The 21,482-nt window shown below is 33.6% G+C and overlaps 1 protein-coding gene across 4 annotated transcripts in view; it reads right to left on the bottom strand.

Moving 5' to 3' along the window:
• Positions 1 to 21,482, bottom strand: part of adcyap1r1a (adenylate cyclase activating polypeptide 1a (pituitary) receptor type I) — a 36,535-nt gene continuing 15,053 nt past the window's right edge. The window contains exons 4-15 of one of the 4 annotated variants that reach the window (XM_051130312.1): positions 18,259 to 18,366; positions 17,013 to 17,113; positions 15,632 to 15,729; positions 14,963 to 15,095; positions 12,662 to 12,815; positions 12,370 to 12,430; positions 10,672 to 10,741; positions 10,449 to 10,540; positions 8,237 to 8,320; positions 6,988 to 7,117; positions 5,916 to 5,957; positions 1 to 4,842 (exon numbers count right to left, since the gene is read on the bottom strand). In XM_051130312.1, coding sequence (XP_050986269.1) covers positions 4,618 to 4,842; positions 5,916 to 5,957; positions 6,988 to 7,117; positions 8,237 to 8,320; positions 10,449 to 10,540; positions 10,672 to 10,741; positions 12,370 to 12,430; positions 12,662 to 12,815; positions 14,963 to 15,095; positions 15,632 to 15,729; positions 17,013 to 17,113; positions 18,259 to 18,366 — 1,298 coding nt within the window. In that variant the 3' untranslated portion in view covers positions 1 to 4,617. The remainder of the gene's footprint in view (positions 4,843 to 5,915; positions 5,958 to 6,987; positions 7,118 to 8,236; positions 8,321 to 10,448; positions 10,541 to 10,671; positions 10,742 to 12,369; positions 12,431 to 12,661; positions 12,816 to 14,962; positions 15,096 to 15,631; positions 15,730 to 17,012; positions 17,114 to 18,258; positions 18,367 to 21,482) is intronic. The other 3 variants (XM_051130313.1, XM_051130315.1, XM_051130323.1) reach the window with 3 other exon arrangements.

Below are 21,482 nucleotides of genomic sequence, written 5' to 3'. Positions count from 1 at the left end.
TAAAGTCCAGAAATTCAAGAGTTGTTTGTCAAGAATGGAACTCAGACACGTACAAAAATGTTCACAGGTCAAACATGGACATCATCTCTACATCAAAGCAGAAGAAACAGCAGGCAGCTTTACAGAGCAGCTGAATGTACGATACAGTTGTTGTCCGGGTGTTACATTCAGATTGAAATGAGTTAGTCCACAATATGAAGACATCTCAAAGACACAATGAAACATGTCAGACCTACACGAGAGACACATAAAATCTCCCACTGATCTCCTCCTTCCTCAAATATACAGCGCTCAAATATACAATCAAATAAAAAGCGTCACCTACTGGCAGGCAGATGTATTACAAGCACAAGAAAACACCTCTGTAACAGCTTTGAGACATGGTCGTTACCTTCTGAGCTCACGCTCAGAATGACGGCTGGTGTCAAGAACATAGAAAGCAGCAAAAAATCTGTCTCTTTTTTTGTCTTTTTTTCATGCAGTTATATCTAGAAAGAGCCACAGAGGGAGTTCGGCCCCTCATATATCCAAACACATATGAAGCTGTAAGGTCACGTAATCCAAGCAACATCTGACGCTCTCCGTTAGGATTTCACAATTTATTTCTACAGACAAGTTCACTATCACTGAGAGCCTGTTCAAGATCATTACTATTTACAGGTTGAAAAATAAAAACTATACGAAAATTGAGAAAGCTCAAACAAATATAGATTTTTGTCATCACTGGTGAGAATTTATGCCATATTTATCCACCTTTTTCTTTAACGCAGAAGTAAGCCTATGGTCGAGATTTCTGCTATAGAGAAATAACGAGAAGAACAACAGTGTGCAGTAAACCAAAAAACTTTACACTACAAACAAGTGTACTCATAATTAAAACAATACGTTAAAATAATATGGTAAAACACACCAATTTGCAATATCAAGCAGCAAAAGCAGCCGTTTTGTACAGCTAAAAATAGCTTGACACGGATGAGACCGGAAGCCGGACCCATAAATTTACAAATGACCACGCCCACTATTACGGGAAGAAAAACGTGGATAGCCAAAGTGTTTAATTCCTGCTCCAAAGAGCGGATTTGCAAAACAATGACTACCCTCGTCCGCCATTGGCCACAAAATAATAATTAAAAAAAAACAGTCCCGCCCCAAACTCACGCCATTGCAGTTTGTGATGCTCAAACCAAACAAGTTTTTATAGCACCAAAGAGCCACAGTGTCTAGACTGCTACAAATTACTTTACAATGGTCTCTGCATATTAACCTCAAAACGTATTTTACATCAGAAATATTTTTTTTAAAGAAAGCCAATCTGTTATAACTAATTGCGTGAGGGGGCGGGGCTATGTTTAATCCGGCCAATGAAAGGTGAGGGACGTTCGAAACCTACTGTCATTATTTTTGCATTTTCGTTTGCTGAAGATGGTAGCACACAAATTACACACTTCAAATTCAAAATAACCAAGGGGGAAACGTATACATTTTCCACATTATTTGTGCGATCTACACGACCATCACTTTACTGTACATTTCAATAATCACCTCGACTCTGCTTCCATATAATACACCGACAACTATGAGCTGCAACAAAAGCATATTGCATTTCAAAATTGGCACAGAAGTTTTACATACATCGTTGGTACTTTATGACCGCAAGTGCTGACTAAAGAGAGAGTGCTGGTACATCCATCATTTACTGGCACATGTGCGTCTTTAACGTATATGGAGAATTTACACTCACGGCAGAGAATAATACTGTACTGGAAATAAACAACACCTTTAGCACAGACTGTTGCCACTTTGTACACTGATGCACGTTGTTTTCACGATCAAACATGTAAAAAACTAATAAGAACTAATTATGATTGTCAGTCGGTGGTGCAGTAAATTTGGTTGGATTCATAGATTGACATCAGATATTGTACTTGTAAAGGGTTGGGGGTTAACTGGCTTTCAAGTATTAAAAGTTTTCACTCCAAAATGAATTAAAATCTGTCATCATTTACTTATCTTTATGCCATTTAATTTTGTAACTTTAGTTGCAAAGTTTACATACACCTTGCAAAATCTGCAAAATGTTAACTATTTAACCAAAATAAGAGGGATCATACAAAATGCATGTTATTTCGTATGTAGTAGTGACCTGGATAAGACATTTCGCATAAAAAAAAAATGTTTGCATATAGTCAACAAGAGAAAATAATTGAGTTTATAAAAATTACACTGTTCAAAAGTTTGCATACGCTTGATTCTTAATACTGTGTTGTTGCCTGAAATATTTTTGTTTTTAGTGATAGTTGTTCAAGAGTCCCTTGTTTGCCCTTGGACAACTGAGGGACTCGTATGCAACTATTACAGAAGGTTCAAACGCTTACTGATGCTTCAGAAGAAAACACAATGCATTAAAAGCCAGGGGGTGAAAACTTTTTGAATTTGAAGATCAGGGTAAATGTAACTTATTTTGTCTTCTGGGAAACATGTATGTATCTTCTGTACTTTCTGTATCTTTCTGTATCTTCTGTACATTCAGTACTGAATGAAAAAAAAAGAGATTTAGGCAAAATAAGAAACATGTACACATCCTTATTCTGTTCAAAAGTGTTCACCCCCCAACCCTTAATACATTGTTTTTCCCTCAGTTGTCCTCAGTGTGAAAAGATGGATCTCAAAATCATACAGTCATTCTTGGAAATAAACAAAAATTCAAATAAACAAAAATTCTTTAAAAAAAAAAAACGGAATTTGTGGGACCTGAAGGATTTTCCTGAAGAACAGCAAGCAGTTTAACTGTTCAGGGCAAACAAGGGCCTCATTAACAACTATCACAAAACAAAACAAAACAAAACAAAACAAAAAACAAAACCAACAACAACAAGATAACAACACAGTATTAAGAATTAAGCATATGTCAAATTTTGAACAGGGTCATTTTTATAAATTCAACTATTATTTTCTCTTGTGGACTATATGTAAACCTCTTTTATGGAAAATTTCTTATTCAAGTCAGTATTAAATAAAAAATAACATGCATTTTTGTACAATCCCTCTTATTTTGGTAAAATAATAAATATTTGCAGAGGAGTTCTGCAAAAAAACATTCTGCAAGGAGTATGTAAACTTTTGACTTCAACTGTAAGTGATCACAGGCTGTCAAGCTTTAAACAAGAACAAAAAAAAGCAGCATGAAAGTTGTTCAAATGATACTAAAATCATGCTTTTTGTCATTTTGGAGCTTAACATACTGTACTTTTTCATTCTAAGAGTGCAAACATTTTAAAAAAATCAGGTTTGGTATGACATGAAGGTGAGTACATTAAGACAGAATCAACATTTTTGGGTGAATTTTCCCTTTTAACACCTTCACATCTCACTCAAATGTCTCTTTCCTCTCACAGTTGAACATGTCAGCCCTAAAGCATTTATAACGCACCTGATAGTAACTTAATGGCATTGATTTACGCATCTCAAAGCTCTAAAAATGTCTATATGCACTCTAAAAGTGTGAATATATTCCTACTATGTAGACTGTAAAAGCAACACTGAGTTTGTTAAACTACAATACTAAATGACTAATAATTAAACCAATACTGTATGGCACTGGTTGTTTAGAATAGATCCATCAAAGCTATTTTTGTGACCATCAGGCACTTCAGAATAAATCACTGTGGAATCGCCTCCTCGCTCCAGTAATTGTTTACAGAACTGTTTTTTGACAATCCTTGATTTGCTGATATTGGCTCTGCGTAGTTATAAACCATTCGCATGACAATAAGAAAACACTGGTCAAAAGCTAAATCACAAAACCATAACAACATTTACATATAATCTAAATTCATGAGTCATTCATAAGTCTTTATATTGTTGACATACTCTGTACTTACGGCTGATTGTAAAAAAATACGTTTTACAATCTCTCTGTGGAGAACATTGAATCAAATACACAGCATTTGAACGAGCAACACGAAGTCTGTACATTTTCTTTTATAGTGTACTTCTGATAAACACAGTAGCTTGCAGATACTTAAATAGTCATGTTTTGGCACTTTATGTTATTATATTTTATCATTAACACTGAAATGTAACCCGTCTCTCTCTGATATCCGATTTACACTTAAACTAGAAAGCAATGTGCTGTTGGCTTGACAGAAATGAATGGATTGATGTTTCTCTGACTACATTCTAACCACCAACCGTTCACATTCTCTATGGCTCAAAATGCAAAATAAAAATTCACTCCACTAATTTCCGCCGCGATCTCGTTTTGGCATCGGGGTTGGAATCACACAGCCCCTGTTCTGCATTATTATCGATTAAAAATAACATTCTCTTATGCTTGTATTGTTGTTTACTCGTTAATTAGAAAGCCTTCAAAAAGTTGCGTTATGGTCAAAAAGCTTCCTAACCTGAATTGCAACTTTTAAGCTCAAAACTGTTTTGGCACTATAAATATTTCCCTGGACAAATCGTTTCTAATAGGTGACACGTTGTTTGGAATCTTTAAATACTATCCAGAGATTTCATGAATAATTAATAGTTCTTCTCTAATTGTGATTGGTCGGCCCTACTGCAGGTGAAGAGGGTGAGTTGGAGGGCGGGGCTTATGGACAGATGGGCCAATCAGGCGCTCAGGTTGGCAGGTTGAGGTTGACCGTCTCGGCCAGAGGGCTGGACATGCGTATCTGTGAGCTGCTCTTGCTGAGGATGGACAGCTGCGTCCCCCCGTTCACCCCACTGCTCGCTAGCGAAGGGTGACGCTGCTGCTTCAGGTCCACAGCAAAGTACCTGTTCACCGTCCAACTCCTCCATTTCCTCTTTATCTCCGACTGCACCTTTAGGGAGAAACTTGAAAAGGTCATTTTTTAATGTACTCAGCTGTAAAGGTGCACGCGTTCTCCACCAGTCCACGCTTTGTCTCATGCTTCACACCATGTCCAAGCCAGATGTGACACACTTGTGGACACAGAAAGCTAAATATTGCACAAAATAATAGCCAGTCAAAACATATTTGATGTTTTATGTTTAGACCAATAGAGACAAAGCAACACGCGGCATAATCTGAAAACCATGCCCACAGGAAGGAAGACAATCCAACACTCTCCAGTGACTTTGTATTGCGAGAAGCTGCCTCCGTAAGTCCATTTCTGACTTATAACAAAAAACAGAACATGTCTAAAAGCTGTTATGTTACAAGGTATACAGTAAACAAGCTAAAAATCCCAGAACTATAAGCAGTCGACCCAAAAAATGAGCGTTTAAGGACACAAAAGTAGAGCGCAACATGCGCAACACCCCCTGGAGGGAGACTTAATCGCAACAGGAAGCAATCATTATTTTTAACCATGTCAAAGGATTATTTCACCACCCTATGTAAACCTGAGAGGAGGAGATGTATTGAGAAACTAAATTTTATTGGTATATGTCAGTGCTCCTTTTCCCAAATTAACGGCTTAACGTGAAATACACTGACTATTCACAACTATTTGTGTCCTTAAACATTAATTTTCTGGGTCGACAGCTTATCAAAACATAGTTCTGGGTTTTTTAGCTTGTTTACTGTACACATTGTCACATAGCAACTTTTAGACATTGTTCTGTTTATTGTTATATGTCAGAAATGACAAGGAGGCAGGAGCATTGGAGCGTTGTGGGTGTGCCCTAAATGTGCTCTGTCTCTATGAGATTCCATTGTGGGCGGGGCTACTTAGAGCAATGCAACACAAAATATGTCTTGTTGCAATGTGCAGTTGCCTCATTATTATGTGAATTATTCCTTTAACTGATTGCTTTAACAGAATAATTGCTAAACTGATTGTTTATCACTTAATCGCATCACATCTAGCCAGGACATGGTCAAAATTTTTTACGTAGCAAAGTTGATTGCATGCATTTGAGAATATCAAAACAAAAGTTCTTACCTCTCCATTCAGAAAGCAATACAGCACGGCCACCACAAACCCCTGTGGAGAGTTAAAGAGAATATTTAATTTTAAGTACTTTAAGTACAGTTAAGAAGTTTGGTAGAAATCAATACTGGTATTCAGCAAGGATGCATTAAATTTATTAAAAGTGACAGCATAATGTCACAACAGACATGTTTTAAACACTGATAATAAGAATTTTTCAAAAACAGCAAATTCTGAAGGATCATGTGACTAAAGACTGGAGTAATGGCTGCTGAAAATTCAGCTTTGCATCACAGAAATAAATTACATTTTAATGTATACTCAAATATTAACCAGCTTTTAAAATTGCAAAAATATTCAAAATTTTACTGTATTTTTTGATCAAATAAATGCAGCCCTGGTGAGCTGAAGAGATCTATTTATTTAATCAAGCTCCAAAACCTAGTGAGCTGCAAAGAAGAAAAGTCTGAAAAGTGTACTGTGTTAATATGAAGGGTTTTTACCTGTATTTTGGAATACTCATTGCATAGTGCTTTAGGGTTAAATTTAACAGAAAATGTATTGGTAATTTTCTGCTATAACATTATCCATTATGTGCCTTGCTGTCTACATAGGCAACTACCTTCTAAGGCAGCATAATAATAAAAACATGACACAGTAAGTAAAAATTGAATGAACTGAAACACTCTACATAGGCAGCAATTCTCAAAAGTAGAGTGAAAACTAGAGTTGACTGCAAGTTGTAACATAAGCATGCTGTGAAGCTAATGACTTCAAACAAATACGTCATACTTACACAAATACTGGTTGTATATTTTAATACAGAACTGGATACTCTTCAATACTGAATAAAATATGCTTTCTTTGAATTCTATCTTTTCACTAGGATTTTGGCAATGCATTCTGAAATCTAATCCACAAAATCTTATATTCTGGCAGCATTTAATATTAATGCCCAGTGTTCTTGCATTGGGATTGCACCTACTGTATGATGCCAGTTCTGGCAGCTCACTAGTTTGGAACAGAGAAATAGCATCCACAATATAGCACTAAAGTTGCTACTATGAAAACTGACGCTCAGTACCTGGAAGGAGCCCAGGCCCAGCTCAAAGACCAGTCGTTCCCGCTTGCTGAAATCCTCTGGGGAGAAGGCAAAAACAGTGTAGTGGATTCCAAACAGAGGGATGAGGAGCAGGGTGGAGCGCGCCAGACGCCTGTCAACACACAGCACAGACACCAGCGCTTCAGACAGGCTGATTGAATCTCTCAACATGTCAACAGACAGTTTCTGTAATACACTGGAGATCAAAGCCCTTCACAACAAATCCTACTCCACAGGAAAGAAAGTCTCTATTGTTTCTCCCAGATAGCAGAAGAGCAAATGGAGACCTTCTCAGATGCTTCTCCTGAGCAAGATCCCAATAATCTCACATGTGTCTTCTCTAGACTTTGAGAAGAGATTTCAACAATGTCTGGGTGTGCTTTTCTGAAATAACTAAAGTCTAAAGTCTAGCCTAAGATATGAAATCATAGTCAGAAATATCGATTTTTTCAAACAAAACAGTTTATTAAAACGTAGACAAAATACTAAAAAGAATTATGTCAATAACCAAAACTACTTTTCAAGTGATTAACAGCTGTGCTATAGTTCACCATGTTTTGGCTCCAAAATCTGCTTCCAAAAAAAATTCAAAAATTCAAAAATTTGAAAAAAAAAAAAAAAAAAAAACAATCAAAATCCAGTTACTCAAATTTACTTTGTGCATGAATAACACTGTTTCAATTTGTTTTTAAAAATATTTAAACAAATATTCTAGTAAATATTATGTGAAATAAAAATTATTATTATTAATAAAATGAAACTTACATTTTATTTTAAAAATTAAATTAAATTATCCTTTACAAACCTATATCGATCAACCACTACTGCCATGCCCTGTTTTGGTCTCAGCAGGGCCCTTGGCCAAGACCAAGACTAACTGCTCAGCCACCTAAACCAGATTGGACCAGCCTGAACAACGAGTTCAAAAAAAAAAGAGGCAACTTTAGGATAGATTTTCCAGCAGGTAAAACATCCTCTCCTGTAAAAGTCCTGTAGCATGTGTTAATTTCCCATAGAATGCAACTGATAGAAATCCATTTAAAAATGAGTGCAAAGTACTGTAAATCACTTTGGATGAAAGCATCTACCAAATGTGTACATGTAATAAGAGTACAGACAACATTCACAGCCTTTTTTTCTTAATGGATCTTTAAAAATGAAAAAAATGCACATTTGTTGGCCAACACAGACGAAGATGCACACGCGCGTTCGCACGAACACACACACTTACAGCGTGATGGTAGAAAGCTCTGACATCCTGCACGAATGCTGGGCGGCCTGTGTGGGCTCACTGAAGCATTTCTGTGCACAGCTGCTAAACACGACAAAGACAACAAACACTCTTTAGGACAGAACACACACACACACACACACACACACACACTCACGAAACTGACCACACAACAGACACCAAAACCGACAGACCTCAAGGACCTCTAATAGCTCAAGCACATACTTTGCATGATACTGTTTTCCATGCAATTAGACTAAAAGGGGAATGAAGCTTTCAAGCTTCAAAAAAAAAAAAAAAAAAGCAAAAAACAGTCCGAACGTCTTGTGCTCTAGATTATTTAGGCTATTTAGACTGCTTGTCCAGAAAAAATAATGTTTTATATTTCACTGCTACAGAAGCCAAAAAATCCCAAACACAACAATGATTCCATCTATCTCAGAATCAGCACACAACAGATTTACTGAACATAAACAGCAACCACTCACACAACAACTAAAAATAAACAGATCCAAGATGTTCATGTCTTTCTTTCTTCAGCCATAAAGAAATTATGTTTTTGAGGGAAACATTTCAGGATTTTTCTCCATATAATGGACTGATATGGTGGCCCGATTTTGAACTTCCAAAATGCAGTTTAAATGCGGCTTCAAACGATCCCAAATGCGGTTGTAAATGATTCCAGCCGAGGAAGAAGGGTCTTATCTAGCGAAACGATCGATTATTTTCTTTAAAATAATACAATGTATATACTTTTTTTATGTCAAACGCTCATCTTGTCTCACTCCGCCTTAACTGTTTTTTTCCTGTTCATGACAGTTAGGGTATGTCGAAAAACTCCCATCTCATGTTCTCCCTTAACTTCAAAATCGTCCTATATCGCTGTTTTACCTTTTTTGTTGTGGGTGTTTGATCTTCTTTGCATGTTCACTTGGCAAACAATGTGTCGGTACTTCTGCAGTGATGTAGGATGATTTTGAAATGATTGTTGAAGTTGAGCGAGAAAATACGATTGGAGTTTTTTGACAAACCTAACTGTCTTGAGGCAGAATACACAGTTCAGGCAGAGCAAGACAAGATGAGCGTTTGAGATTAAAAAATATTTAAATTGTATTTTTTAAATGAAAATAACCGATCGCTCCACTAGCTAAGACCCTTCTTCCTCAGCTGGGATCGTTTACAACCACATTTGGGATCGTTTGAAGCCGCATTTAAACTGCATTTTGGAAGTTCAGAAACGGGGCACCATACCAGTCCATTATATGGAGAAAAATCCTGAATGTTTGACTCAAAAAAACATAATTTCTTTACGGCTGAAGAAAAAAAGACAAGAACATCTTGGATGACAAGGGGGTGAGTACATTATCTGTAAATTTTTGTTCTGGAAGTGGACTTCTCCTTTAATCACACATTCTGTTGTTACATCCCAATTACAGTTTTACAAATTTTGATGGAAATTCCAAATCGCAATCAGAGACTGTTACAACTTGAAATGAAAATCCTGTATGCATTCAAAATGATTGCTTCCGTTTATCACAGTTATCACGTTCTAGGAATGTTAGTTTTTGGTTACAAAATAAAACCCGTAAAAAAAAAAAAAATAGAGTCAACTTAAAATAATTTGTTACCTGGCTGTCTTAAAATTTTAAGTTTAGTCAACTCAAATAAGTTTGCAACTTGAAATGTTACTAAGTGACAACTAATTATTTTAAGCTGAAGCAACAATTTTTTAAAAAAATTTTTTACACAAAAAACTCTTTGCAAGGTTAGTTTTTATTTACAAAATGTACAGAACATTCCAAGAATGTTATTAATTAGTTTAAAAAAACAGGAAACCATATGGCTACAAAATAAAACCTAAAAATAACCATTAGATAACATTCTTTCTAGATTCTATTTAGGTTGTCATAAAAAAAAAAAACTCCCAGCAACATGAGTTTTTCATTGATTTTTGACTAAATCATTTGTTATGAAATGTTCTGGCAAAGGTTAGATTTCAGATACAAAACCTACCGAGCATTTTCTAGAAAGTTATTTGATTCCTAAAAACAGCGAAACAGGAACCACATGCCGAAGAGAACGTTCTGTGTTTGCTTGGATACTATCAAGACTTTCATTTCAGCCAACATCATGTGATACATCATATCGACTAATCAGACACAACACAACAACTGCACTCTGTTTCCATGGAGACTGGGACTAACATACTCACAGGTAGATGCTGGACTCGTTCCCGCCAATGTCTGGAGACTGCAGCTTCTGCACCAGGATTATGATGATTCCAATGAAGAGGACGAAATTAATCTGAAAGGAAATGTACGCATTTATTATAATATGCAATATGGCCCCATTCAAATACATAAATTAATTTATATGTTTTATTTATCGATATTTTAGTTCTAAAAACACACCACCACAAATATTTCTTGGCTTACCATGATCGATGCCACAACGGGTCCCTTGATCACCCACCAGAGGGCAGTGTTATCATTCATGTCCCAGCAACTGCAGAAACACAATTGATTTGCTGTAAGAAGCTTTGCTGCTATTGGTCGGCTAGTTCATGTGATTTATATGCTAAGATTTCAGAATGATAAACTGCATGCTTTTGAAAGAAAATAGCATTTGGCGTGTGCCAGATGCCTTACTGCATTTGCCTAAATGTGCAATATACGACAGCACACAGTGCCTGGAAAATTGTGTCACACAATGCAACGTGCTTGAATCAAAATTGACTATTTTTCTAACCCTGTTTAAAGCCTGACATATGAAATAATGGTAACACTTTATTTTATGGTTTCTTAACTAGTTGCTTATTAGCATGCATATTACTAGAATATTAGCCATTTATTAGTACTAATTAAGTGCATATTAATGCCTTATTCTACATTACCTTATTCTACATCCCTAATCCTACCCAATACCTAAACTTAACAACTACCTTACTATTAATAAGCAGCAAATTAGGAATTTATTGAGGGAAAAATCATAGTTACTGGTGAATAAATGTTCTCTATTTTAAAGTGTTACTGTATTTTTTGTTGAGTATCATAATTGATACACTACCAGTCAAAAGATTTTTAATGTTTTTTAAAGAAGTCTTTTCTGCTCACCAAGTCTGCAATCATTTGATCCAAAATACAGCAAACACAGTAATATTGTAAAATATTTTTACTATTTAAAATAACTGCTTTCTATCTGAAAATATTTTAAAATGTAATTTATTCCTGTGATCATACCTTTAGTTAGCAAGAATGCTTTAAACTGATCAAAAGTGATGGCAAATACATTTACAATGTTACAAAAGATTTCTATTTCAGATAAATGCTGTTCTTCTGAACTTTATATTCATCAGAGAAACCTGAAAAAATTCTACTCAGCTGTTTTTAACACAACAATAATAATAAATGTTTTTTGAGCAGCAAATCAGAATATTAGAATGATTTTTGAAGGATAATAAGCTTTGAAATCACAGGAATAAATTACATTTTAAAATATATTCAAATAGAAAACAGTTGTTTCAAATAGTAAAAATATTTCAAAATTGTACTGTTTTTGCTGTACTGTGGATCAAATAAATACAGGCTTTGTGAGCAGAAGACACTTCTTTAAGAAACATTACTGTTTCTTACTGTTGAAAAGCTTTTCACTAGTAGTGTACATCAGGCGTTTATGGCTCATATAGTATTATATAGTGAGAATATTGAGCTCATATTCAAGAAGGAAAATCACCCCAATGTTTTTCAGAGGCCCAAACATTTGGTGCATTTGCTGATATTTATATGTCCAAAAAGTAAGATGAAATTCTGATAGCTTGTAATGTAAATGAATGAGATTTTTATAACAGTATACTACTTTCACGAAATGCATATCAGTTGTCTTTCTGTATCTCTCAATAATATGTCTTAGTATGACATTCAAATGATCAGTTTTATGATGAAAGCTCTGTAGTTTTTATTGTCTTTTCTTTTTAAATATATCTGTATTGTTGCATACTTAAAAAAAGAAAGTATGTATTCCTTTCCAAACACAGTCTCATTCTAGTGACACCAAAGTTCAGTGCCAGCATATGTGTAGGTATTAAAGCAACAAATACAGTGTAGCATTTTTTGTTTATGCAGCATTGCACATACCCAGAATCATCGAAACGAAGGCGCAGAACGGCCCATATGGTCACACAAATGGTGGGCGTTCCTGAAAGCGCGAGAGAAAGAGGAAATTTGTCAGACCTCGAAGCTGTTCTCCAATGCATTTACACCATCAATATGAATGTATTACATATGCCAGCACAACAAATCACATCATAAAGAGCCAGTGGCCAGTTAATACACACACGCCACACTTCATTTCCCTCCATATCTATGACTGTGACACATAATCAATCATAAACAATCCATTTTCCTAAGATGCATCACTGTGACATACCCCAGCCGATGATGGTGTACCAGTAGAAGTAGCGTCTCTCGGGAAAGAAGGTTTCCACCAGGAGCGTGAAGAGATAGAGACCTTCGATGAAGAGCCAGAAGTAGTTTGACATCACACAGTAGTGGAAGAAGACCATCACCGCCTTACACCCCACCTGGAAACAGAAAAACACATTTAGGTTTGTTTAAAATCCAATGGATCGTGTTAGCAAACCATCTTACTGTGCATTCACAGCAGTGAATGTGGTCTACCAGGTAGTTCAGCTAATCAACCAATCCTAGTGACCATCTTAAACCAGCTATAAGCAACTGAATACATGATCCATCCTTTCATTTGTCAGACTGCATGTGCATTTCCATTCAGAATTTCTGGCCCGCCGTGTATCAGAACACCCTAAAGTCTTTAACCATGTTCATCAATTACCCTCTGATCCAATTCGGTGCTAAGTGATGTCATTAGCATGGCCTCTGATTGGCTGGGGGAAAGCGCTCAGAGCCCTCATTCAGGTGTATAATGAGAGCGCGCACGTTTTTATAAGCTATTCATATGCTAATATGGAAATAATGGAATATTTCCAGAGCGCGCTGAAATCGGCTTCGCGATAATTACGGCTGTTTGTCAGGCACAGACGGGGGAAACAAGAACGTGTTGCTGCTGAATGTCGGGCGAAGCCTTGAACGTAAACGGATGGAGTTATTATTAGTCTCTGGATTTCACATGCAAATAGCATCCAGCCAAACTCCGGCCCTACTAACAGCTTCCGCTTGTGGGTGATTTACTGTGAAAGCAAAGCCTATAGAGACACTTTAAACCACACACACACCCACACACACACACACATACAAAACTATACACAGATTAAAAACAAATTGTTTTACATGCTGATAGTACCAAGAAATATTTAAAGTAGTTAAATAAATAAATATTGAAAGAAATAAAGTATTCACAGAATTTTTGAAGAGAAACACACACACTCACACACACATACTATTAAAAATGTGTGTGTGTGTGTTTCTCTTCAAAAATTCTGTGTGTGTGTATACATATATATATATATATATATATATACATAGTTTTTTATTGTTTCTATTAGTATTAGTATATTTATTACATAGCGTGTATAATAAATATTATATAATCTGTATTACAAATATATAATATAATTAAATATTTAAATAGTTTTTTGTGTTTTTATTAGTATTGGTATATTTAGTATGTAGTGGTATTATGTTATATATTTTAAAAAATCTTATATATATATATATATATATATACACGTTTATGCATAAACCTAAAAAATTGCATATTTTAAATAAATAAATAAATGCATTTTGAAAGAAATATTGTATTTACAGAATTGTTGCTGTTAATAAAACATTTCTACAATGCATTGGTAACTAAACACACACACATTTTTAATACTAGCATTTTTTACTAGTGTTAGTTTATGTTGTACATAGTGTTATTATGATATATATTATACAGTAAAGCTGTATTACAAAAATATATATAATATAATATAACATTGTAAATTGTTTTTTATTGTTTTATTGGTATATTTAGTATTTAGTGGTATAATGTTATATATTATATAATAAAATATGCATTAAATTATATATATATATATATATATATATGTTTATATATTTGAAAATAAAGGAAAAAATGAATGAATGAATAAATAAATACATTTTGAAAGAAATATTGTTTTCACAGAATTATTGCTGTTAATAAAATATTTCTGCAATGCATCGATAACTAAACACACATACACACAAGTTTTTAATCTCAGTATTTTTTATAATATAATATAATATAATATAATTTAATATAATATAATATTTTAAATAATTTATTATTAGTATTGGTATATTTATTATTTAGTGGTATAATTTTATATATTATATAATAAAATATGCATTTACATATATATATATATATATATATATATATAAAAGAAAGAAATGAATGAATAAATAAATAAATGCAATTTAAAAGTAATATTATATTGTATTCACAGAAGTTTTGCTTAATAAAATATTTGTACAATGCATTGGCAACTGAAACACACACACACACATTAGGTTTCTGTGAATTGTGGTGACTTTCCATAGACTTCCATTGTTTTCATACTGACCCAACTAATATTTAACATATCATAGCACAGCATAAACAAGAACACACACACACACAATAAAATATGTATTACAAATAAACTATGCAAAACATATTAATTTCTTCAGCCACAAAACTAAAAAATGTAGTGGCGCTTTAATCCAAAACAACATGTGCATTACTCACAGTATGAACGAAGCAGTGGTCGCTGTCCTCCTCTGCGTACAGGACCCCATCTTTAATGAACACAGAGATGGCTCTCAGGATGAAGGACACAAACAGGTTCATGTGGATGAAGTTCCTGGTGCAGTGAAGTTTCCTGTTGACGAATGTTCAAAGGCTTTATTACGTTGATGTTGGGAGATTGAAATTCTAATGTGTTTGGGTGGGCAGCTGAGGGTCTGTATCAATGTGCAAACACTCATCAATGTTTCTTTGAAGCCCTCGGCATCTTATCATAATTTACATCATACACAGCTTCTTCAGATCACTCTATTTGGATTCTAGGTACTTTAAAGCACCACTACATAGACGCTTCTCTAAAGAACTAAAGAAAACAAAGTACTCGAAAAGCTTCTTCATTTGCATCAGGCTGTAAAATCCTTTTTCATTGTAATTGGGAAACTACTAAAACAAATGATATTTTGCATGAAGAAAATGAAGTCTGTGCAAGTGATTAGTATGCATGTCGAAATGCAGTTAGTATTTCTTGTAAAATAGTCTTTATTCTTAACATACTCAGCTCACTGTCAATAAAGGAGCAAAAAGCAACATGGTAATACCATGTTTTGACATGCATCATGTACTTAGAATTTCATTAGTATATATGCAGTGATGAGTCTGCTTTAATCTGACCTGAAGCGGCACAGAATGACCATAGCTGTGGTCAGAGACACCAGAGACGTGCTGTAGCCCACCGTATAGAGAGCCTTCACAGACGCATAGAACATGTCCTTGGGACAGGAAGAGAAAACTACATTAGTCTTGGTTAGCAGAAAATACTTGTTTATGTCTTGAAATTCTATCTTGCATATTCTCTAACTATTCTGACTTCTCTTAAAATTCTGTGGAAAAGTCAGATATAAACTGAGAGATGTTAACTTGTAATTGAAAGATTTAAAACTTGCAGTTGCGAGACGAAAAGTCAGAAATGTAAGACATTAACTTGCAATTGTGAGAAAAAAGTCAGAATTGTGTAAATTGTGACAAGTTTGTTTCCACCAAGGAATACAAAAATGAAGAAAAAGGTAATTGCAACATTTTTTTAATCTCAAAATTCCAACTTTTTTTTTTAATAACAGAATTGCAAGTTTATACACTAACACTGTTAAGTTATAAGCGTGCAATTACAAGTTAACATCTAGTTTATATCTTGCAATTCTGACTTTTTCACAAAATTGTGAGACCAAAAGTCACAAATTGCCTTTTTCCATTTATTTTTTCATTGTCGTAAAAAAACTGGTCACTATTCTGACAATTCTGACTTCATTCTTGCAATTGCGAGTTTGTATCTCATAATTCTTGTCATTACGTAAAAATACGAAATTAGAACTATTTTAAGTTCATTCAAAAATGAAAATTCTGTCATTAATTATTCACCCCTGTGTCTTTCGAAACCCGTAAGACCTTTGTTCATCTTCGGAGCACAAATTAAAATATTTTTTATGAAATAAGAGACTTTCTGACCTTGCATAGACAGCAACGCAACCACCATATTCAGGGAACAGAAAGGTAGTAAAGACATCATTAAAATAGTCCATGTGACATCAGTGGTTCAATTGTTGAATAAAGTGGTTATGTTTGTTTTCTTTACAAAAAGTATTCTTGTAGCTTCATAACATTACGATTGAACTACTGATGTCACATGGACTTTTTTTAACAATGTCCTTACTACCTTTCTAGACCTGGCAAGTTTCAGTTGCATTGCTGTCTATGCAGGGTCAGAAAGCTCTCGGATGTCATCAAAAATATCTTAATTTGTGTTCCAAAGATGAAGGTCCTATGTGTTTGGAATGACATGAGGGTGAGTAAAAGTGACAGAATTTTAATTTTTGGGTGAACTATCCCTTTAAGAATCGGCCACTTCAACTTGAATTTTGGGGGGCCTTTATAATGACTATGATCTCCTAAATGACTATGGCAGTTATGACCCTCATATTCTCTCAGTATGTAGTTGTTCTGAGCTTGTCTCTAGATGATTTATATAATTATTAGTTCAGTTACATGAGATACTCACGGGCTTGGTTGTGTTGTCACCAATCATACAGGCATCAACATAGTGTGGATACGGTTCAGACCAACCGAACTCCGTACAGTTTCTGCTGATCTTGCCGAGCCCTGAAAATCAGCCAGGCAACAAGCAGAACAACGATAAATCGAATGTGTTTCCTGTTTTTAAAGATACTGTAAGCAGCTACTGCGATATGCTGCTGTCAGCAGAACTGCAAGAACAAAAGCATACATACATCACACGTACATTTATAATGACTTGAGATTTCATGTAAAGCCTAACGTGCAGTGTTTCTGTGTGCTCTCAGGCTGATTTAAAGCCTGCTTCAATATTGTTGAAGTTAAATCTGACTTGCACCGTAAATAAGGACAAAACACTGACTAGAAAATACATTTTTTTTAAATTAAAAAGTCAAACCTTTTTGGACAGTAAGATTTTGAATGTTTTTAAAGAAGTCTCTTCTGCTCACCAAGCCTGCAATGATTTGACCCAAAGTACAGAAAAAACAGTAAAATCTTGAAATATTTTTACTATTTAAAATAACTGCTTTCAATCTGAATATATTTTAAAATTTAATTTATTCCTGTGATTTCAAAGCTGAATTTTTAGCATTATTACATTATTCTAATATTCTGATTTGCTGCTCAAAAACATTATTATTATTATTATTATTATTATTATTATGTTGAAAACAGCTAAGTATAATTTCTTTCAGGTTTCTTTGATGAACGAATAGTTCAGAAGAACAGCATTTATCTGAAATAGAAATCTTTTTTAACATTATAAATGTCTTTATCATCACTTTTGATGACAGGAATAAATTATAATTTAAAATATATTTAAATAGAAAACAGGTATTTTAAATTGTAAATATATTTCACAATTTTACAGTTTTTACTGCATTTTTAATCAAACTACTAAAGTAAAAATATTTCAAAATTTTACTGTTTTTTTCTGTACTTTGGATCAAATGCAGACCTTTAAAAAACATTAAAAATCTTTCTTGTTCAAAAACTTTTGACTGGTAGTGTAGCCTCAGTTTCATCCCAAAATTGATCCCCGTCTGCATATTTCTTAAATAATTTCTGACATTCTTGCTATGTGAGATTCTCCAGTTTTGTTGTTGACGGACAATCTGAAGCGTGAGCTGTACAAGCTCCGCCCTCTTCTGGAAAGGGGGCTGAAGCAGCAGCTCATTTGCATTTAAAGGTACACACACGAAAACAGCTTGTTTTTGCACAGTGTCTCTCACCTTCCTCTGGACTATTAAACTCGAAGAGCTCGGGACAGTTGACCTCCACGACCTCACCGACACTGGCCGCCTTCCAGCAGGTCAGATTATCCCACTCCCACGGACACTCTGAAAACAACACAGCCGTCCTCACATTAGTACGCCGCACATCTCAAAGCAACTAGTTCATTTTACCAGAGATTTGAAGCCTTTTTGTTTTAGACATGCACCACTGTATTATTTTGATCTTCCTTCCTTTCTAAGATTATCACTTGAGAAGACACCAAGGTGAGCTTGACTGTGACCAGCAGGGGGCGTCAGCAGCAGTTTCTTCCCAAGAACTTCAACATGATCAATAGTGGTGATATGGATCAGAATCCATCACTTTCACAATTGCATCTGACTCCTGGTTTCCCTCAGCTCATTATAGAAATGATTCTGGAATTAATTACTGAAATATCTCTCACTCAGTCTGGTGGTAATGAGCACATTGATGCAGAAGATAAATGAAAGAATGTGGAGATGCTTGATGTTGTCGTGAACTGTGGGCAGATTTAAATTTCAAATAGATTGTCTATTTTTGTTTATTAACATGGAATTTCAGTGTCCACTGATAGACTGTATGATACATTCTTTTGTTCTGTTTTAAATACATAAATAAATAAATATTTTTCTAAACAAGTTCTAGAAATAAATACTATTTAGTCCCAATATAAACACTATAAATGCAAACTAGCTAAAAACTAATAAATAATAAATAAATGCTATCAAATCTTAAGTTGAACATGATAAATACAAAAAAATAAATAAATACATAATTTGCTAAATAAATTCTATAAATAAATACTATTGAGTCTCAATATGAACACTATAAATGCAAAGTAATAAAAACTAATAAATATATAAAATAATTGCTACCAAGTCTCAAGTTAAACACTAAATACAAACGAAATAAAAACAAATAAATGAATATAATGAATAAGTATATGCAAAAACTATAGATGCAAAAACTAACAAATAAATAAATAAATAAATAAATGCTATCAACGCTCACGTTTAATGCTGTAAATACAAACTAAATAAAATCTAACCAATAAATAAGTAAATATTTTTCTAAACAAGTTCTAGAAATAAATACTGTTGAGTCCCAATATGAACACTATAAATGCAAACTAGCTAAAAACTAATAAATAAATAAATAAATAAATGCTATCAAGTCTTAAGTTGAACACAATAAATACAAACTAATAAATAAATAAATAATTTTCTAAATAAATTCTATGAATAAATACTATTGAGTCTCAATGTGAACACTATAAATGCAAAGTAAATAAAAATAAATAAATAAATCAACTCTCAAGTTAAACACTAAATACAAACTAAATAAAAAGTAATGATTAAATAAATTAATTAATTGATTAATTAATAATCTTCAAAATAAATTCTATAAATAAATACTATCAAGTCTCAATCTAAACACTATAAATGCAAACTAAGTAAAAACTAACAAATAAATAAATCAATAAATGAATGCTATTAAGCCTCAAGTTGAACACTATAAATACAAACTAAAAAATAAAAAAATAAAAAAATAATTTTCTAAATAAATTCTATAATTAAATACTATTGAGTCTCAATATAAACACTATAAATACAAACTAAATAAAAAGTAATAAATAAATAAATAAATAAATGCTATTAAAGCCTCAAGTTGAACACTATAAATATAAACTAAAAATAAATAAATAAATAATTTTCTAAATAAATTCTATAAATAAATACTGAGTCTCAATATGAACACTATAAATACGAACTTAATAAAAACTACTAAGTATAAAGAATAAATACTACCCAAATTCTATTAATAAATTATATGAATAAATACTACCAACTTTCAATATGAACAATATAAATGCAAACTAAATTAAATTAAAGACTTAATAAATTCTAGAAATAAATACAATATGAAAACTATAAACAAACTAAATAAAAACTACTACGTGAATGAATGAATGAATAAACAAAAGTTCAAATAAAAAATAAAACAATAATAAACAAATAAGATTAATAAATATTATTAAATCTCAAAACTATCAGTATAAATACAATCTAACTAAGTGAATAAATAAATGCATATGAAACCTAAATAAAAACGAACAAACAAACTAATTAATAATTAAATGAATGAATCAATGCCATACAGCTTCATTTTATGTTCTCTTTGACTTTGTTACATTTGAATCATAACTGAAGCAACATTTTAGCAATCATTTTCCTCTGGGAACTCTCTGAGGAAAAATAACATTTCTCTGCAGCTCATTTCACAGAATTGATCACTGAAACAATAACATAATTCATCAACATGTGCTCAGAAGCTTTGCTAACTCACAGGAAGGAATGAAGTCATAGTTACTTTGGCCGAGAGCCTGATTAACTAGACGCTGTACATTTAGTTTGATTAAAGTCTCTAGAGCGACGTTCGGTTTCTCCGCCGGCAGCCTGTCTGCTCTTTCTAGCTCGAGTGAATATGCGAAGTGAAGGTGGAGAGCAGTAGGTTTCGTCTGTCTGGTGACGCGTGCTCTCTCTCACAGATCTCAAATCGGTCCGGACACAAAGCCAATTATCTGAAAGGCCAAACGAGAGATCTCTAAACCAGCGGGAGAAAGCGAGAGAGATGGAGAAACGGCGAACTAACCAGACGCAGATAAAAGTGTTCATACTGACAGAATATTGACTCTCTGAATCATTTCTACTTGCAAACAGCTTCAGATGAACACATGTGCTCAGACTGACTCACTGCTATAAAGGTCATTGCTAGATGGTAATCAGATTTATGGGTGAGATTTTGCCATTTGGACTCAAAGACTAATCAAAGTGTGACGTCGCTGATGCGTCAGGAGCCCTGAGGATGCATGGCTGATCTAGCGTAAACATCATTACAGCTTCATTCATAATACAGAACATTCTGAAACAGATACACAAGTACAGAATATGCTACGTTAGAATACAAACACGCTATGCTTAGTACTTTTAATTGAAATAAAGCTGAAGTAAAATGAAACAAAATAAATTATAGATGAATTTTTTTTCATGAAAACTGAAATAATCATAATAAATCTAAACCAAAATAAATGTAAGCTATATACAATATTTTAGAGAAATAAAAACTAATTAAAATTACAAAATCGACTTTTAATCGAAAAGAAAATTAAAATCGAATTCAAAATATGAGTAAATATCGTAAT

The sequence above is a fragment of the Labeo rohita genome, chromosome 2 (genome assembly GCF_022985175.1).
Source record: "Labeo rohita strain BAU-BD-2019 chromosome 2, IGBB_LRoh.1.0, whole genome shotgun sequence".
NCBI lineage: Eukaryota > Metazoa > Chordata > Actinopteri > Cypriniformes > Cyprinidae > Labeo > Labeo rohita.
Note: the sequence above shows the minus strand (reverse complement) of the source record. Positions and strands in the feature narration are given on the sequence as shown.